Genomic DNA, 20,113 nt, shown 5'->3' on the forward strand with positions numbered 1-20,113 from the left:
CCCTTCTTGGAAGGTGTGAACAGCATAGAGTACGTTTCTCCTTGTAATACTTTCTGCTGGGGAAGTTTTCTGCTCAGTGTCAATATTAAAGTGTTTTGAATGATGTTGCATCATATAAGCTTTGCTAATATTTGTTTTGTTTTCAAGACACCTATTCTGCTAGGATTTTATTTCCTTTAGGTCTGGAGATTTCACTAAATTCACAGACCTTGGGGAAAACCATCTTACTTACATCCTTTTGAGCAGTAATTCCCACGACGCTAAGTTTAGCATCGTCCTGATCTGCTTGTGTCTTCCTCTTTCTCTCTTCCTGCTCTGCCTTCAGACGCCGTGACGGATCTCGCCTCGCATCCCGGTTACTATGTCCATTTGGTGGAGGCATCCATGGGCAAGTGCTGTATGGCAACGGAGGAGATCGAGCGTGACCTCCACCGCTCGCTGCCTGAGCACCCGGCCTTCCAGAGCGAGACGGGGATAGCCGCCCTGAGAAGGGTGCTTACGGCATACGCACACAGGAACCCCAAAATAGGATACTGCCAGGTGAAAAGCTCCCAGGGGGATAACGCTCGCTGCTTTTTTTCCCCCCCTCTTTCCACTCTCTCAGTTTTATCGTTCTCTTGGGAGTATTTTAATGGTGATTCTAATAAATAATGTCCTTTTAGTTATGAAAGATACATAATTTTAGATACTAAATGTCATTTACTCTGGAAAACAAGTGTATAGGCTTAACAAAAGTATTCCTTAGCATTTTGCAAACTGCATTTAGAGTTAAAGGATGGGAAAAAATTGTTTCAGTTTTTTCCGTTTGTTCGAAAGTGCGTGTCTTGCACAATACTTGGAGAGTGCAAAGTAAACTGGCCTGCACAGATGAGAGCTCTGGGGCAGAGGTTTAACGAACTAAAGTTCTGTCCCTTTCTTCCAAAACTGATGACCAGTTATGAAAGTACTTGGCCCAGCTGGCTAGCTAAACTAATAACTTTACCTTCTGTGCAGCTCCCTGAATTTGGATTAACATCAGCTCAGTCCAGATACAGGAAGGAGGGGAAAGCAGCCCCAAAACGTCTTGCACTATCAGCTACCTACTTTGTATCTGGGCAAATCCAGTGCTGTGCTTTTTTCCATTCTTTCCTATTGCTCTTATGAAAAGCAGTATTCATAAGCTTGAAAAACTTGTTATGCCTTGCAATTATGCAATTATGCATTTGCCGTTACCTTTCTCTTGCTGGTTTTGTTGGGTTTTTTTAGTTGTTTACATCATGTTAGGCTACTTTCCTTTCTTTAAAAACAGCCACAATTTAGCTTGCCTCAGGAGGATTTGCTGCTACTAACCAACGCCGTTTTCTTCTTTGCCCTTGTAAGTCTATGAATATTCTGACCTCCGTGTTGCTGTTGTATGCCAAAGAGGAAGAAGCCTTTTGGCTGCTGGTTGCTGTGTGTGAGCGAATGCTGCCAGATTACTTCAACCACCGAGTGATAGGTGAGTTCATGTCTCTCTTCCTGCTAACTGGGAAGGGGCAGCCGAATGGCACTGGGGTGAGTAAAATGCTCAGGGTCTTCTGAGGTCCATACCCCGCAGGGGAGGTGGTGCATCGACTTGTAGAGCATGCAGGGACAGCAGCGGTGGCTGCTCAGATTCCAGCTAGAGTTGGTTTTGGTTTGAATGGCAATAACAATAAATATGTGCTCAGTTTTCCAGTTTGTCTTTTTTTTTTTCCCTGTTGGTCAGAAGGTGGTGGCGCTTCTGACTGTTAGGTAAAAATTAGAAGAGCTTGTGTGTCTTGGTTAGGAGCGTTAAGTCTTAGAAACTCGAGCTGTTTAAGGTGAACCTGGGAAAGATCTGCTAGGGTAGCTATTTCTGATCTGACCTGTCCGCATCGCCTGGCTGCTGGACTAACACAGGCTTGCATCTAAACTGACCCTTTGTAATGAGGGCTAATACAAAACCCTCTGAATGTGAGATGCTGCATTAAGAAATAAGGCCAGTCCCTCTGCGGTGCGTGCCTTGTACTGCATGTGCTGTGTCTCCTGTTCTTTGCAGTGCAACTGTTTTTAAGACTGTTGTGCAAACATCTGCCTAATGCACAGAAAGAGGGGCTGAGCAGCTTGAAGCAGTGATTGCAGGTATGCATACAGGAAAGTAGTTTTTGCAGTCACTTTACTTTCTCCTCTTACATAAATATTTGATAGCCTTTCCTTCTTCAGCGCTAACCTTACTCTGTAGCTACAGTGTCTGCAGTCACACCATTGCCATAGCAAAGGGAGGGATCAGGGTCACTTTTGAGGAGGTGGGGATAGGAGGAAATCCCTGGTGGTCGTGGTTCTGGGGGCTAGAAATGAGGTGGGCACTCTTGTGCTGCCTGTCTTTTGCTTGGAGGATGGGATTGTTATACCTCCCTCCTGACACTGCTGCTGCACGATTACTGTCTTGTCACTGAACTGGCAGGTAAGGTAAGTTAAAGCAGAGTTATTCCAAAGTTAGCTGGATGCTTAGGATGTTTTGTGGTGCTTTGAATGCCACTGGTATTTTCAGCTAGGGGATTGGGCGCTGCAACTTGTCAGAATTTTGGTTCTTGTCTCCAAACATGAATTTGACCTGCTATCTTGATGAATTATTTCCATGTTTGTCTGTTCTCCTTTCTTGATAAAAAAAGAAAGAGCGTTATTTGTCCTTGTGCATTTCTAGATATCATCAACCTGCCTTGAGTTACTGATAACTTTGGTGCTTGCTGGGTTATTGCCTCTAAGCAGCATTCTCTACACTCGAAAAAACTTGAGTTGTCCCACTTGGCTGGCCGTATCACTGCCCTGAGTTGTACTTAATTTTGGATTTCTATCTTGCGTGTCACTCAGCATGGCTACAGCCTACATTGTTTGAGTGCTGATAGTCTTGGTTGTCCTGTCTCTGTTTTCCTGTCCTCTGTACCCAAAGGAAAGAATACCATGCCTCTAAAAAAGATGCTGCCATGGCTCGCCATGGTGCAAAGAGCCAGGGGCTTCAGTTCAGAAGTTCCCCTGCTCCCCCTAGCCAAATGGGGTACCTTTGCAACATGGTAGCTTCACTGGGCAGTTACTTCTGCAGCTTTGATCTACCCTAGACCTTACCATGCCCAAATTGGTGCTATTGTGATCTTCACCCTGTCCCTCTGGTTCCTGTTGCTTGAGTTAGTGTTCTTGGCTTCACGTTTCAGTTGACCTTCTTTTCTGATTTGCAGCCGGCCCTTGTCTAAACTTTGTATTGTTTCTTCATGCATAACACTTCCAGGACCCAGCTTTTCCTCGTTAACTGCCCTGCCCGTACTGTTCTCCAGATTTTGATATCTCTGTAACTTTGGTGATCTCTGACCTTGCTGCCCATCGCTGTGCTTTTCCTCTTCAGTGTCAGCCAGTAATCTCTACAGTCAAAAGAGCTGCTAAGTTAATAACCTGGGTTATAACAGGCCTTCTTAGCCTCATCTTCTCTTGGGCCTTCTTTTAATGACAAATATTTTTGTATTTACTTACAATTTTTGCTTTCAGAATGTAGGCAATTCAGTCCTACTCAACCTTTTTACTTTTATCACGTGGCGATGTCCCTCCTTCAGCCTTGCCAGGTATGACCGCCCTGTCTTTTCACAAGCCTCTTCATCATTTCACTGCAAATGGGAAAAGCCTGCAGGCAGGGCTGCAACCCATTATCTCCTCCTTCAGGAATTCCCTCCATCCTTTTCCCTTCTGCAATGCATAGAGGAAATTATAAACAGATAGCTGCAAGACAGAGACAAGTTGTACTGGGGTCAAGAGTGGTGGCAATGGTCTTGGCTATCCTGTTCTCGTGTTACCATGACTTTTCCATCCTCTGCATAAACCAGCAGGCCATTTTACGCCACTTTATCTGTTAGACTGTCATCACCTTGATCTTATAATTCTTGAAACACTGAAAACTTAATTTCATTTTTCTGATTTGCCTTTTCAGTCTTGGAGATGTCATTTAGTTTAGAGACATTTAGATGTCTCCTCCCACTCCCCAGGCAGCACAAGAGTGCCCACCTCATTTCTAGCCCCCAGAACCACAACCACCAGGGATTTCCTCCTATCCCCACCTCCTCAGAAATGACCCTGATCCCTCCCTTTACTATGGCAATGGTGTAACTGCAGTTACAGCAGTCTTGGTTTGTAATTTTTTAAATGGATACCCTGGTATTTTGCTACTTTGCCATGGCTTCATGCTGTAATACATTAGAGATTCAGTTGCTCAGATTTCATGGTTTCTGGGAGCCTAATGAAAAAGTGGGCATAAAAGTCACTTTGAATACACCTGCTTGACTTTTGTCTACAGTGTCACCACTTAATTATAATAAGATCTGTGAAAGATCTGGGCAGCATTGCACATGCCTTTTACATCTCTGCTTTTGCCAGTGCTGCCTCTGAGTCTGAAATGATCTTATTATATGCATCTGCCTGTCTGTCTCTGGCTTCCTTCAAATAACCCTAAAACCAGCTCTGGTTTTTGGGTCTGTATTAACTATGTCTATTAAATTGTTGGAATTAAGCTTGTTAAAAAAACCCCAAAACAGACAAAACCTGCTTTCTGTTGAGTAATCCCAGTCCATTTTCTCCTGGTTTTTTTTACCCTTCCTATTTATGACCACCTGATGTGAGAAGGCTTTCTCTTCAAAGCAAAGGACCATGCTTGATGTGTTTCTCAAAAGCTCTTTGCATGTCCCTGGGCACTTATTTTTGATTTGTGGTGCTGTACTGTTTGTTCAGCCACCAGCAGAAGCTCTTTGTGGCTTGATGTGAAGAGTTCTAAGACAGAGAAATGTCATAGCTGGGGCTTTTTTTAGTGATTTGGATGCAAAGCCAAAAGATGCTGGCTCTCTGCCATGAATTGTCCAGGTTATGTTCTGCTTTTGGACCACAGAAGTTATGAGTGCTAAACGTATGTATGTCTCAGGAATTTCATAGCAATTAAAGTGGTCCCCTAATATTTGCAGAATATGGACTATGAGAAAGAAATGAAATAACTTGAAAGGAAAGACAAAATAATTGAAAAGCTTACTGCATTTTGTACTCGGGAACATTTTTAACTTCTAGTGTCTTTGGTTAAAGCCCCTGATGTGGCGGATCTGGTTTGTAGACACAGGCCATTTCAGTGGTATGAAACTATATTGGTTCTGCAATAGCTGCTGAAAAAGCAGGACTGAGCTAGTAGCTAAAACAGAGCCTAAATCTGCTCCTTTTGGAAAGGCTGGTTCGGACAGTTAGGAAAGCTCATATCTGGGCATTGCAGAAGTCTTTTTTTTCTTTATATATAGATGTATATGCGTGTAAATGTATATTTATATCCACGTATATTTATGTGTAAGTATTTTTCTTCCTGCTTAGTATATGTAGCCATATCTGGATTTCCATCTTAGATTTTCTCACTTAGAATGAAAGCTCTACTGCCCGCTTCCTCGAGTACATATACTGGAGAGGAATGTGTACTGTCTTATTTTCATTGCATAGATCCCAAGTCGAACAGTAAAGTGCTTTAAGATTGCTTTTGCTAACACTTAATTATTATGTGCTCTTTTAGCCAAAACCAACAGCTGCTGCTATTACTGTTTCATTGCACCCTAAAGGCACTTAGGAGAATCAACGCAGTCTTTTTGCAGAAACTTGTACAGTAAGGATTACGGACATGAGGGTTGGTGCTGAGATCGCAGCAGGAGGATAATGGAATTTTTCATTGTAGATGCGTGCGTATCTCGTCAGTTTAAGTTTTAAGAAAGTCTTGCAGTTAATAGTTGACAGCGATCATTAGCTTTAAAGAGTATTTTTTCCTGTATAAGTCTTGGTTAATACTCTTTCTTTATGACTTGCAGGTGCTCAGGTAGACCAGTCGGTGTTTGAAGAGCTTATAAAAGAGCAACTTCCAGAGCTGGCTGAACATATGAAGGATCTGACAACCTTAGCTTCCATCTCTCTTTCATGGTTCCTTACCCTTTTCCTTAGCATCATGCCCCTGGAAAGTGCTGTGAATGTTGTGGACTGCTTCTTCTATGATGGGATCAAAGCTATTTTCCAGCTGGGCTTGGCCATCCTGGAAGCCAATGCTGTGGATCTGTGTAACAGCAAGGATGATGGGCAGGCCCTGATGATCCTGAGCAGGTATGGCCACGCAGGAGTGCTCCTGCCATCACGGACTGTTCTGCCATAAAACAAAGGCATGTGGGTGCCATCGTGATATCAGTGGTGCTCTGTAGGCACCAGCGGGACCCTCTGTGTCACCTTGCTGCTGCTTTCCCAGTATCTGCCTTAAACAATGGGCTTTGTACATCAGACGAGTAGATGTCCTGTGAAGTTTCCTGGCAGCGCCGAGACATGCATCGACTGCGTCAATGTGCAATATTTACTGCTGTTCTTTGTGCCTTCCCTAGAGTGACGGTCTTTCCTGCTCCAGACTTCAAGGAGACAGAAGTTTTCTTCCTTGGGCAGTGTTTAGTCATTTGGCTGGCTGGTCGTTGCTCAAATGAGTAATCCTGAAAGCATTTTTGAAAAGCCTAGCAGCCCAAAACCCTCTTTATTTCTAAGTCTGAGCCATAAGACTCGTTTGCTTGTTTAGACTGAGAAAAGCACCGTGCAGAGTAATCTGTGTTGCTTGTATTTCTTCCCTTCAGGTTTTTAGAGCATGTCAAAAATGAGGAAAGCCCTCTGCCACCTATTGGTAATCACCATGCGTTCTTCAGCGACGACCCAGAAGCCTCTCCAGTGACTGAAATAGCGAACTTGATTCATGACTCCTATGAGGTAAAATACTGCTCTGGGTCTACTGCTCAGTTAAGGATAAATTCAGCATGGATGTTTGAAAGCCAGTACACATCCTTACAGGTTCCTTGACTAAGTGCTCAGATGTATAAGGCTTGGTGTAGCATAGATAAAAACCTACGCTGACAGATCAGTAAGAGACTGGGTATGCTTTTTCTTCAGGGACTTACAATACTGTAGAAGTTGTGTCTTCACTAGATGAGAAATACAAATATCATTAAATACTATAAAGATAATAAACTTCTGTTTCTCCCTCGTAGAAATTTGGAGACCACTCTGTGGCACAGATAGAGCACATGCGTTACAAACACCGAATCCGTGTCCTGCAGAACCATGAAGATACAACCAAGCAAAATGTGGTGAGTAGGGGATTGTTTCAAATGAGGTAGCTTAACATCTCCTCTCTGGAGGCAGATGGCTTTTGTTTTTTAAAAAGCTCCATCAGATCTTGAAAAAAAAGGAAGAATCCTTACTGACTCTGCAAAAAGCTTTTCTCTGGGATGCTGATGGGTTTGTTTTTTTCTTCTGCATCCACCTGCATTATTTTCTAGAGTGGCTTGAATGTTAAGAACAACTGCAGGACTATCCAGCCCAGCGCTTTCTCTCTGACCGTGGCCCTAGGCAGATGCCCAGGGAAGAGTGTAAGAAGAGCACGAGCGCAGTGCGATGCTTCCTTGGCCTCCTGTGACCTGTAGCTTAGGGACTTCCTGGCTTTGTTTTCAATAGCCCTTGAGGGATTTTGCTTTTTATGGATCTGTCCAACTGATGAACCTAAAGAAGGGGGAAAAATTGCAAAGATTTTTCAGTGCTGCAGTTTTCAGCTGTACCACATAAATACAGTCCCTGCAGGGCTCCTGAGCCTGCCCGTGTCAGTGATGATGGGACGAAAGATTGTCATTAACATGATTTTCTCTCTTTTTAAGCTCCGAGTTGTCATCCCAGATGTTTCGATTCTTCCTGACGATCTAGAGGAATTGTATGACTTGTTCAAGGTTGGTCTCCCTGAAAAGTAGAGGATGGTACCTATTTGAGGCTTCTGGGCATAACTTTCAGCTGTTGCTTTGCAGTGCCACCTTGTACTTCATGTCCTCTGCCTGGGTGGTACTATTCGGATGGGATCTTGTCATTTTGTCCTTTTTGTGGTTGCCCAGTGGTTAAAGAGGAATAGTAATGTACTGATCCTTCAAAGGAGAATAGCTTCAGAGTTTCCTTTCTAACTTGCTGCTTGGAAATGGTCCATGAGTAATTCAGCTCTTGTAACTTTCACATGCAGAATAAATTAAATACGTAGCTCTGCTCACTGGGAGCTCAGCACTACTTTTAAGTCCTGCTCTCTTAATGCTTTTTAAAGGCAGACTGTTTTCCGTGGGGGAAAAAAATCCCCACAAACTTGTGTCTTTGCTATTTGTTCCCAATTTTCTAATAGTTTTGGTTGCTGGGGTTTTTTTTAGAATTAAAAGAAGTTTCTACTTCAGTTTCTGTCAAGTTGATATTTGAAAGAACTATTATGCAAGTTATTTGGAGACAGGGATATCTAAGCTTATACAACTATATTGGATTTAGAGGACTAAGCATTAAATTACTGCCCTATTTCTTTTGTGTATTGTTCATAGCCGTAAATACTAGGTACTGAGAACATGCCTGTGGTATGTTCTTGGTGTTCTGTAGCTTTCTGGCTTAAGAGCAGCTGTATCCTCCCTCTGTTAGTGGTTGTGTAAGGTGATGCTGCTGGGGCTTGCTCTTCAGTGCTTCCATCCTGCTCCTTGCTGCTCTGTTTTTGAGCTTTGATTGGCTTGCACTCCTCCCCTTTTCTCATTTTGTTTCTTGGTGGTGGTTCCTTTTTCATTAGTTCTCTTGCTCCCTTGGAATAACTTTGTTTTGTTAGGACTCTGTTTTGTTTCAGCCCATTCATGAGGGAAGACTAATAGGTACAGTATCCAAATGGAGAGGTATGAGAGAGAATAAATGAGCTGGTCAAGCCTGTATAATACTTCCCCTAGATTTTCTTGTCACCCTTTGTACCTTTGGCCGTTAGAGACATCCCGGGACAGATGTGACTAAAGGAGTTTCAGTAGCCTGCAGTGAATTTCTTCTAAGAATCTGCCCAGTCTCCCTTCAAATTTATTGGTTATCCATTGGAAATCATGAGAGCACTTGGCTGCTCTAATTAAAGATTTGCTTTTTCTCACAGGAATGGTCTCGGTATTGTTACAACACCTCATGCGAAGAGAATTCTGAGCATTTCCAGCATACTTTGATATGAATGTCTTTTTTTTTTTGCTGGTTGTGCTCTCTGATACTGCACACCGCAAGCCCCCTTTCCTGCCTCTGATTTTTCCTAGAGGGAACATTTAATAAGGTGTTACTGGGAAATGACGAGTCCGGTCATTGAGCGACACGACCCCAGCAGACCATATGCCGAGCAGTACCGCATCGATGCCCAGCAGTTCGCTAACCTGTACAGGATGGTCTCACCCTGGACCTGCGGGGAGCACACCGACGTCCTTGCCCAAAGGACCTTCCGGCTCCTGGATGAGAACATGGACCGGCTGATTGAATTCAAGGGGCTGGCCAGCTGCTTAGGTATCAGCTCCCCTGTGGGGTGGAAAGTGGGCAGAACAGGGAGGGTAGCACATGGGTGAGATGTGGATGTTAAAATGCGATACACCCGGCTGGGGAGGATGCGGGCAGGTTTTCTGGGGGGGCTTGTGATCAATAAAGGTCATTGGTCAGGCTAATTTTTTGGTGTTCCAATCACCTGAAGTCGATTAGATGTAAAAAACGGCCTAAGGACATGATTGAATATTGTATTAAAATATTTCTCGGACAGTAGTAATTTTGTTGAAAAAACTTTATGAATCAAAATTAGACTTGGGTCTGCATGGAGTGCTAGGAAATCCTCTCTACTGGATTGTTGCTCTCAGTATACCTCTCTGTAACTGCTTCTCGAAGACTTAACCTAACACAACTGATTGCTGTTTGCCTTATATGTGGACAGTAAGCAGAACAAAACACATCTGGCCAGCAGGGACTGCAAGCTGCACTAGGGTTGGTCTTTAGGCCACCAGCTGTTCAGTGAAAAAACCTGAATCAACATTCAAAGCTTCAGTAATTCTCACCACTTAAGCTCTTCAGAATTGTTGTAATGTGAACCAAGCCACCCTGTATTATATCATTTTTTGATTTTGATTCTTAAAGGAATACAACTTTAAATTAAAGGAAAAAGTTCTTCACAGTATTTCAGTCCATTTGAAAGTCTAGAATCTCATTTCCACTGGTCATTGAAAATATGAATTATATTACATATGAAATAGTAATCTTCCTTGGGCTTACTCTGTAGAACAGTAAGGGCTGAAGGGGAGAAATACTGAGAATATGTAGCCCCAAGGAGAATTTTCTGTCTTTCCCCTCTTGCACTCCTGTTAATGTGTGGCAGCAAACAGCCTTTGCTCGTTTCCCTGCCATCCTCCTTGATATTTTTAAACAATGCTGAAGCTCCATAGGGTTAGGTGCTCCCAGTCTATTTTACAAGAACAAAGACCAAACCAGATGGCTCTCACCTGCTGTTCCTCTTTGACAGGCACAACTTAAAATATTTCAATGTAATATACTGGCCATATGTTTTCGTGTATTGTCCATGCAAACAATTATCTTTTGTGCACAGAGAGACGCCCGATTTATTTTAAACCGTGGAAGTAAATGCTCTTGTCCACTTCCTTCTTGTTCTTTTTTTTTTCTTCCTTGCAGATGTTATGTATAATGGAGAAATGAATGAAAAGATAAAGTTACTATATAAGCTGCATATCCCACCAGGTAAGAAATCTGAAAGGGAATGGACACCTCAGTTTCCCCAGAAATCTCTTGCTTAAAGCTTTTGAGAAAAGGCTGCTTAATGAAGAACCTGTCTTGCTTCCTTCACCTTGGGGCTTATAGGATGTGTATTTGTACTTACGCTCACCACATTTTAAAACTCACTCCAGTCAAAACCTTTTTGGATGAAATTTCTAGATGTACAATGGTAAGGCTCACATCTGCTGCATTGAGACATCTTTTGCAGCCAATTGTATGGTTACTTCCAGACAAAATATGAACTGAAATAACATTTTTGGATGGCTTGTACCCTGCATACCATAGAAACCTCCTTATTACATCTCGATCCAGTTTTGATCAGGTGACAAAATTCTGTGTTAGTTTCTCTGTGCAGTTTTTAATTAGACGTGCCATTCTTGGCAAACTTCCGACTCTCTCACCACAGCACCAGTCTTACTTACATTAAATAATTTTACAGTATGATTTAATGAAATACTGTTTAAAAACATCTTTGCCCAATTATTTCTTCAATTATGTAAATTTTATAAGCATAAATAACATGCGTCATTCAAAGGATTAATCATTACATTTGTCACTTTTTTGGGTGGATAGCTCTCACTGAAAATGAACGAGATAGCCAGTCACCATTAAAGAATCCTTTGCTGTCAACTTCAAGACCACTAGTCATTGGAAAATCAAATGGTACGTCCCAAATGGTTCTCTAATGGATGTGCATATGAGATAACCAGCTTTCCATTTGTTAACCTGTCTCTGCTCTCCGAGGTTTGTTTTGAATTGTCACTGTACTCCAGTATCGTGAAAACTAATTCTCCTTTATGTCTGCTCCAAAAAAGGTGATGCAGTAGATTACCAAAAGCAGTTGAAGCAGATGCTAAAGGATCTAGCCAAAGAAAAAGATACTAAAACTGAAAAAGAATTGCCAAAAATGAGCCAGGTATGTACATTAGAAGCTGTAGTCTGTTTTTAAAGAAGTGGAGACTACTTGGAAATTAAATGACTGAATTTTGGCTTTTTCTGATAAAGTGTAACTTCAGCCTGAGCTTGGATTCAGTCCTTTAGGTATCGAGAACTGGGCTACTGTGATCCAGGGAGCAGGTGTTTAAAAACTTTCAACTACCTTTCTAGCAGCTTCCTCAGACTGGCTGGTGAATAGAAAGGATTTCAGAGCCACCCTCACTTGCAGCATATCATGCTGTAAAACAGGCTCATGCAGGCTCAAGAAAGCCTTCCAAACCAAAAGAATTCCTGATAATGCATGTTGCTGTTCTGTCTTCCCTGCCCTCCTCTCCACCAAACCAGTAACTTCTTTCTTAGTCCATCACCAACTGGGACTTCCCCTGTCTCAGCCAAATGCCAACTAGAACTGATAAACTGAGACAGCTGAAGGCTCTCATCATCTCCTCCCTAGTGCCCACAGAGCTTTGTGTATGTTGTTGGCGTAAGGAAATCTACTGGAGGGAAAAGGGTCCCATATTAGTAAAACAAATGTACAGACATGCAAAGAAAGATTCAACTACGCCCCAGAATACCTTCTGTGCTGGTGTTGCTAAATAAAGTTTTAAATGGGTGGCACGTACCTAACCTGTCGGCTCAGCAGGGCCACTCTCATAAAGGCATCACCAAGGCAAGACTGCACTCCCTGCAGTCCTTTCTACCCTCAATAGCCATTCTGTGACTGTGTGAAACTTGAAGGCTCACAAATTTCGTAACAGGATGAAAACATAGCCTGATAATCATCTGTGATGGGGTGAGCAAGGAAAAAAAAAAAGAGAAAAGGGTTGGGCAGGGAAGATAGCTGGATTTTACGTGTAGAAGAAAAAAATCTGAGAAAAGAGGGGAGCGAAACAAGGGAAGTTGCTTGCAGACCTGTGGATGGCTACTTAGGCGGTAACTCATTCTCTGTAACAGCCACCAGTTTCCCACCAGTAACGGATTGTATCCCTTGCTCTGTATCTATTTCACTTACCCATTGGTCATCGGGGAGATCCTGGTCTCCTGCATTAAGACAGCAAAATACTTCTCTGCTCTGTTCCCTTTTTGATTGCAGTGCCAAAGTTCCCTAGCATCAGTATGGGCTGAAATCCCTTTGCTAGCATTTTTTTTTAAAGCAGGCAGAAGTTATAAATGATCATATAAATGTATGCAGCGTTGTGCCTTCCTTTGTGGTAACCGTGCCCTTGCCTGACTCCTACAGTTACCTGTAGCATGGCTGTTCAGTGGTTTGATTTTTGTTTTTCATCCTTTACAGAGGGAGTTCATTCAGTTCTGCAAAACCTTGTATAGCATGTTTCATGAAGATCCAGAAGAGAATGATTTGTATCAAGCCATTGCCACTGTGACCACACTGTTACTTCAGATTGGGGAAGTAGGACAAAGAAGCATCAGCCTGGGGAGCGGGTCAGACGAGTTCACAGAGGACTTGCAGCCAGAGGCCTCTGCTTCAGATCAGGATGCTGTTTTTACCGATGCTGTGAAGACCCCTCACAAAGACTCCCAGCCTTCACCTGTGACTGAAGGGGACTGGACTGTCTCTTTTGAACATATTTTAGCATCCCTCTTGACCGAACAGTCATTAGTTAACTTCTTTGAAAAACCCTTAGAACTGAAGCCAAAACTTGAGAATGCAAAGCTGAATCAATATAGTCTCAAGACAAATGTGATGAGCTGCCAGACACGGGGTGAACATACAAAACTAAACACACAACAGTAGCAAACCTTTCAAAAATTCAATGCACTGAAATTATGCCAAAGCACATACTGTAAGGCTTTCAGTTCGCAGTGGACTTTTGATAAACAATTTGTTCGTCTGTGGTTTTCAGTTTAAGAGCTTTAAAAGCTAAAGGGTGTGTAGGCTTGTTTTGTGCCATTGATTTATTAATTATATTGTTTTGAACGTAAAAGGAAACATCTGTCTGCTCTCCCAGTGCGGAAGAGGGCTTCAGTGTCTTCACACTGTAGAGGCTGGCTCCAGTTTTTTTGGTTTTTTTTTTGTTTTTTTTTTTTTAAACGGGAAAACTTCTCAGCTACTGTCTGCAGTTTGTTTGGGTTGCCTTTTTTGCACTAATACCGAAAACTGTTTCAATGCTGGTAATTGAAACTATTTTAATATATTTGATTGTATTCCAATTTGTATGTCTTGCTGACATGTTAAGTGTACATGGACTGTGCTTCTGATGTTGGTCTGTGAAAACATGCACTTTTCAATAAACTCTTTTTGTACTGGACTTGCATTGACAGTATTTATTGATTTATGGAAGGCAAGTGCCTCCATTCTCTACTTCATTAAACAAATTCCCTGAGCTAGCGTGCTCACAACTAATTCACTGATCAAACCCCTATGTTTCAGTGTAGTGCAAAGACCTGCTTGGGAGTAGCCTGCTGATTCTGCCTAGGAAACCAGTGGGGGACCAAATACAGGGAGTTTACTTTATCCACAAGGTTACATAAACAAAGTATTGATCTAACAGTTTCAGGGGTTGAGTTGTGGTTGGTGGTTGTTTTGTTTTTTTAAACAAACTTGGCCCTAATTTAAAATACCTGTGTAGTGGCCATTTATTCCCATTGGAACAAACCAAAACCACTAAGACTTTGCCGTCCACATAGGAACATCCACATCTCCTCCTTATTCCAACCACATGTAACAGAAATCTACAGTATCTTTAATTAAGAAAATTAAACCACTACGTACAAGCCCAGAGGAAGCAAGGTACTTTAAGATGTTGTCACCTGTTCAACTCAATGCTTCATGGGTGACAGATTTAAGAGACTGGACAATAAAAACAAGAACTTAGGAATAAACTTTCTTTTTATCCTTTTATTGTAATTAAAATCTGCTTAATTTTCATCCACATTGACTGTCTGTAGACCTGCAAAACAAGAAATTTTATCACCACCTATTGCTAGGATAATTCCCTTTATGTACATGCAAGTCTTCACAAGAAAGCACACTACAGTTTCAAACCTAGTTTGCTGATCTACTTCTGGACGAGCAAACTATATTGGCAAGTATTTCACCAAATGTTAAATCCATTCCACAAATAAGACACTTCTCAGATGACAAGCAGAAAAGGCTCAACCTGCTTGAGCTTTTCGTATCAGGGGACGTACTTTATATGGGAAAACAAACCTGAAAACTACCCTAACAACTATGGCCAGTGGTTTTTATTCTCTCAAGATTTACATGACTATATTCTGTATATACTTTTGAATGCTAATCAGGCAAGCTAGCAGCCCTGTTCTCTACAGCAGAGCTAGTTTAAGCCAGCAGTTTGACCCCTTCAGCACGCTTGTCATCTAATTTTTCATTGCAGGAAGAGCTGCCCCACTTTGCTACTTGTTCAGAAAAACATAGCATGAAGAGAGACGGCATGCAACCTTACCTTTGAATGTTGTGACTGGTACATAGGTAACCAGCGTGTACAGCTTGTTTGGTGAATCTTCATCCTCATTGCGCTTTCTGGACAAACGCACACGGATACGGTAAGGAACATTCCTAGAATGAAGATGACAGATTAATTTTCAGTAAAATATGTATTAAAACCTGCTAATTTACAGAAAATAAAAGTAATTTACTTCATGATTAGTAGCCCCCTCAAATTCTTAAACTTTGCCCATTTGTGCAAAGACATGATGAGTCAATTCTGTTTCTATCTCAGCACTGTAACAAAAGTGAACTCCTGTACCTTAGAGGTTGTACTGTTTGCCTTAGAGGAGCTTCTTGGTTTGTTTTGTTGTTTTGTTAAAGTAAGCAGGTAATATTTCACTGAGCCTTGAATAAGATTAATCCATAATCCAGTGGGAGCATAAAGTCAGAAGTGCATCATCAGTTCATCCAGAATTTAAACTATGATCCAGAAATTAAACTATGAAGATGATAATGAAGCACAGTGTGAATATGATCAGCGAGCAGCTCTTACTAACAAGCATTTTTTACTGGAATAGAAAATAGTGAGGAGAAACCCCCCAACAATCTGTTCTGAAAGCCTGAGGCCTCTGACAAGAGTCAGAATACTGGCCAATCTGTATACTAGAAGTTGTGGAAATTCTAGCAAGCATTAGGCTGGAACCAAGATCTTATGGGCATATAACTGATCAGCATTTTTACCTCGGAAGCCCATGAAAACCACAACTACATTACTAAGATGATTTTGTTTGTAATAGGCAAGTCAAAGTTTAGCGTCCTCCCCTAATACTGCCTAAAACATGTTGCTGAGGGAAAGCACAAAATTATTTGTCCACACCATTTTTCAAATAACCTCCCACCTCAAATGAACTCGGGATTTTGGGAAACCCTTACTCAGAGTACTTTGCTCCCCAGAATATATGAAGGAACTTCCTCCTTGCTTTATGTTCTCAAGAGCATACTTACTAAATCTGATTGATACAGTAATTAAGACATAAGAACTTGCTTTGATTTATCCTCTTCTTGAAACAAGTCAAAAGCATTTTTCGCTACTTCATTTAGATCACTATCATACTAGCTGACACAGTGATTCTAGCCTCTCCTGATCCTGCCAGAGGATGATACTTTACTTTGCGTCTTGGTTAGTAGTAGCCTCACTGCTAAGCTCTAAAGTTATGCAATGAAGAAGTAGCAATTGAGCCAGGTGCCAGCATATGAACTGGAACAGCTCATCAGGAAGGACAAAGAACCCCTGGCCTGGAAGACCCAGTAACTCAGTCCCATCTCTCCACTCGTGTTTTTGAAGGAAGGGTCAGTCTAAGCACACAAATCCAGGTAAAAGATTTTAAGTCATAGGCTAGACTTAGAAATCTAATTCCTAGAAGACATGGTTTAAAACAAGGGTTCACATGTATGCAGTGTATCACTCACAGTTATTAATTCCTACTAGTTCATGTTTTACTATAGTTTAAGAGGTCCCACTCCTCGCAGGAGTCCTTTTGGACCATCTTCATGCATGTCAAATGCCAAATCAGCTGCCTCTGCAGCAGTGATTTAACAGAAGTTCTAATTTTCTGACCCCTGAACTACTTATCATTTGTATTTTCAAGACAAGATTAATGGCCCTACTTAAAACACACCTCATTATTTCCTTGTGTAGCATACATCAATTCAGCATGCTTCAAAACCTAATCTTGTTCAGACACAGTACGCAAACCCCAGGTACCTAGCCTTGGACTGTAGGTATCACCATTCTTCTAAAAAACATCTGCTGCAATAGGGACTGGGGTACTACAGTATTACAATACCCCGATGCTTTCTCTCCTGCCAAACCTGCATTCCTTTTTTCCTTGAATTTATTCTCATTAGAGGCAGAAGGAAGTTCTCTCATATCCACACTTTACCAACCTTTGCCACAAATATGCTGAAGGAGCTGACAAAGATTAGCTTGGCATACACATTCCTAAGAAAGGAAGCATTTGCAAAGAAAATGCAAATGCTGCAAGAAGTATATAAATTTTTCTACCCCTCCAAGGCCTGTTACCTCCACATACAGAGTTACAAGGTTCTTCCTCACCCAATAAGGAAAGTTGCAGAAACCTACCTTATTCCTTTAGCCCAGACTGCTTTGTTCAATCTGGTGTCAATACGAACATCAGGAGTACCCATTTCCTTCATCGCAAATTTACGGATCTCCTTGAGAGCACGTGGTGCTCGTTTCTTGAAGCCCCTAGGACAAACAGAAGAGCCATTTCTTTAACTTCAGAAAACTGTCAGCATTGGACACCTGTTGCAGCATTCAACCACTGACAGTCTCTAAACATACAATCCAAAGAACTGTGTTCAACAGTAGTTCAATAGCTGCATCATAGAATGACTAGACCCTTATTCTGGTAGGTAACTGCTAACCTTAATGTGTACGTCTAACAGAAACCTCATACAGTTAAATAGAATAATTTCAGTAGAATTTTGCAACCACAAGATATCCCAGATCTTAAGTCTTACTCAAACATGTTGACATTAAAACTCAATGCAATATTACTGAAAAGATCACGAGGTTTCATAGATATTCTGAATAAAAGGCCTATGAGAAAAGCAGTGCGATAGTGATACCAACTTGACAGAACTGTATCAGTAATGAAATAAACAGAAGAAAAACTTGATGCTATTCTAATAGCTTCTGCAACAGTGTTTGATGGTTACTTTCTTCACATTAGCAGAACTACACCAATAGCACCATTGAAACTGTTTTGTTTTTTTTACAAGGATCACTTGTCTTATACTTATTCTGAACAGATTCTGCATGACTAGCCATTTACTATAGAAGTTACAGCTGCACTGTGTTTTGCCATATATATATATACACACACACACATATATATAAAACACCCACACTATGACACGTGACTAGTGTCAATAGTATCCGAGATCCCCCAGTGGGTTATATTTCCAGCACTAAACATCAACAGCAATCAGGAGTGGCTGAACGATTACACGAGAAAAGCATTAAACAAAGTATTTCACCCCTAGTACTTCATGTTCAAAACAAAAAGAGGATAACCCAAAAAGAAGTGGACAGAAGGATCATCAGCATGAAAAAAACAGACTGAATTGACATGAACTGGGCAAGGCCAGAACACTTTACCACTGCCTCCCATTCTCACCCACGTTTTTGCAATAGTCCACTCTCATTTCTCTCCCATTCTAAGTTAACTTCAGTAATTTCACCAATTATTTTGATTCAGATAAGGTTTTCTTCCATGACTGTAGCCATATGCATACAAAGAGAATCAAAGGGAGATGCAGCTTCTCAACAAGTCCTCTCAAGCACTTTGCTACTATGAAGTTGTATGAGGGTCAACATTTTGTCAGGTAAAAAGTTATCCTCATGTACACACATCAAATATTAACTCAAATCATACCCCAAGTTACACATCACAATTTATTGACAAGCACAGAGCCAATCGCTTGATTACAACAATTATTTCATTTCTAAAACTTTCTATAGTGGGCTAAACTTTAAACTTTGCTTGGTAAAGAATGATGACCTGTGCACAGAGATAAACAGATTTAACTTCAAATTAAGTCCAGGAACACCCCTAAAAAAAGATACATGCTTGTTCTCCAAAACCATATGCTAAGCACAGGTTTGCACAAGCACAGAGGTGCTTCCCTGGGACACAACTTGGCACAAGCAACTAAAACATCATGCATTAGCATTGGTGTCAGTAAGGACTGTCGTTCTCGATCGTTTAAAACCTACCAAGCCTGCTTCCAAACACCACTTGACATAATACCAATTTCACTGATAAAAGGGACTTACACGCCATGGATCCGCTTGTGGATGTTGATGGTATATTCCCTAGTCACCACCTCATTGATGGCAGAGCGTCCCTTCTTCTTCTCGCCACCTTTCTTTGCAGGAGCCATCTGAGCAACGCTGAAAACCACCCGTGCACACATCAAACGCTGGCCCAACTTTCCTCAGACTCTTCTCCCATCACCTTCTCCCCCATCGCCCCCACCCTCTTACAAGCCACCCAAGTCCCACTTTCAGAAACTTAAATTTAAGCTTAATCCATCCCCGGGGTCGCACCAGTTGCAGATTTTACACAGGAATTTTTCAGCATCAGAAATGCTTTACTCCCATCTCCCTAACAGGCGCACGAATCACATTTGAAACTCTTCGGCCGCTTCCCATCAACACTGAGCTCCTGGCCAGCCCCTGGCGCCCCTAAGACCACCCCGTCCTGCCCCCTCATCCCTCCAGGAATTCCGTACACGCAAGCCCTCTCATTCCTCAAGGCGACCCAGGAGGGCTGCTCGGCCCGTCCCGGAAAGGAGATGCCGGTACCAGAGAGGCTCTTTCCAGGGACTGACAGCGGCCTACAGATTCCTCCTCCTTTACCAAGGCCCAGCACAGGCCCTAACTGCCTCACACCCGCAGCCCTCCCCGGACCCGCGCCCTGCCCGGCTCTGCGCAGGCCTAGAGAAGGGCGGGGGGGACACAGGGAGATGGGCCCCAGCCCCGCCAAACGCGGACCCGCCGAGAGGTACCACCCCGTGCCTCCCGCGCCGGGCCGCCCCCCACGACGGCCCAGGCCAAGGACCCCCCCCCCCGCGGTGTCTACAAGGCGGATGCGGGCGGATTCGGCAGGCTGAGCCCCCGGCCGGCCACTCACCCTGCCCGGGCACAGGCCGGAAAAGAGCGCGCAAGGGACTGTGGGAGCCAGGAGCCCTTCCGGGATGCGCGCGGGGGCCCAGTGCGCCGGCGCCAGCCGGAGGCGCGTACCGGGGGGTGCGGGGCGCCGGTGGGCGAGGGCGCGCATGCGCGCGGACGCGGATGCCTTGCGTCGGCTGCGCGCCGGCAGCTGGGGGGGCGGGGGGGCCGCTGGCCGGCGGGGGAGGGGGCGGGTTTCCCGAGCCCTGGCGCGCGCCCGATCCGGAGCGCCGAGGCGGGGCTCGCAGAGGGGTGAGGGAGTGACCGATCCTCGGGCGGGTGCCGACCCGGCTGCCCCCTGCGGAGGCGCCTTCCTCTGGGGCCGTGCGTGGAGCGCGGAGCTCGGCTTGGGGTTGTGCTCGTCGCGGGCG

At 43.1% G+C, this 20,113-nt stretch overlaps 2 protein-coding genes across 4 annotated transcripts in view; one reads left to right on the forward strand and one right to left on the reverse strand.

The window, feature by feature from the left end:
- The window catches only part of TBC1D8 (TBC1 domain family member 8), a 50,065-nt gene extending 36,221 nt beyond the window's left edge, over positions 1–13,844 (forward strand). For both annotated transcript variants that reach the window (XM_040584724.1, XM_040584723.1), the window contains exons 10-20: positions 326–540; positions 1,360–1,477; positions 5,847–6,132; positions 6,642–6,771; positions 7,050–7,148; positions 7,713–7,781; positions 9,132–9,372; positions 10,537–10,602; positions 11,212–11,301; positions 11,454–11,554; positions 12,869–13,844. In XM_040584724.1, coding sequence (XP_040440658.1) covers positions 326–540; positions 1,360–1,477; positions 5,847–6,132; positions 6,642–6,771; positions 7,050–7,148; positions 7,713–7,781; positions 9,132–9,372; positions 10,537–10,602; positions 11,212–11,301; positions 11,454–11,554; positions 12,869–13,330 — 1,877 coding nt within the window. In that variant the 3' untranslated portion in view covers positions 13,331–13,844. The remainder of the gene's footprint in view (positions 1–325; positions 541–1,359; positions 1,478–5,846; positions 6,133–6,641; positions 6,772–7,049; positions 7,149–7,712; positions 7,782–9,131; positions 9,373–10,536; positions 10,603–11,211; positions 11,302–11,453; positions 11,555–12,868) is intronic.
- A 570-nt stretch (positions 13,845–14,414) lies between these two features.
- RPL31 (ribosomal protein L31) lies at positions 14,415–19,820 on the reverse strand. Of its 2 annotated transcripts, XM_040584727.1 has the most exons (5): positions 19,705–19,820; positions 18,846–18,962; positions 17,127–17,252; positions 15,000–15,112; positions 14,415–14,486 (listed from the first exon to the last, which is right to left on the reverse strand). In XM_040584727.1, exons 2-5 carry the CDS (start codon positions 18,950–18,952, stop codon positions 14,455–14,457), a joined length of 378 nt encoding a protein of 125 aa, XP_040440661.1. In that variant the 5' UTR covers positions 18,953–18,962; positions 19,705–19,820; the 3' UTR covers positions 14,415–14,454. The 2 variants fall into 2 exon arrangements, with proteins under 2 accessions (XP_040440661.1, XP_040440659.1); XM_040584725.1 differs by lacking the exon at positions 19,705–19,820 and having other exon boundaries at positions 18,846–18,985.
- Positions 19,821–20,113: the final 293 nt, after the last annotated feature.

This window comes from Falco naumanni, chromosome 2 (assembly GCF_017639655.2).
Source record: "Falco naumanni isolate bFalNau1 chromosome 2, bFalNau1.pat, whole genome shotgun sequence".
Lineage (NCBI taxonomy): Eukaryota > Metazoa > Chordata > Aves > Falconiformes > Falconidae > Falco > Falco naumanni.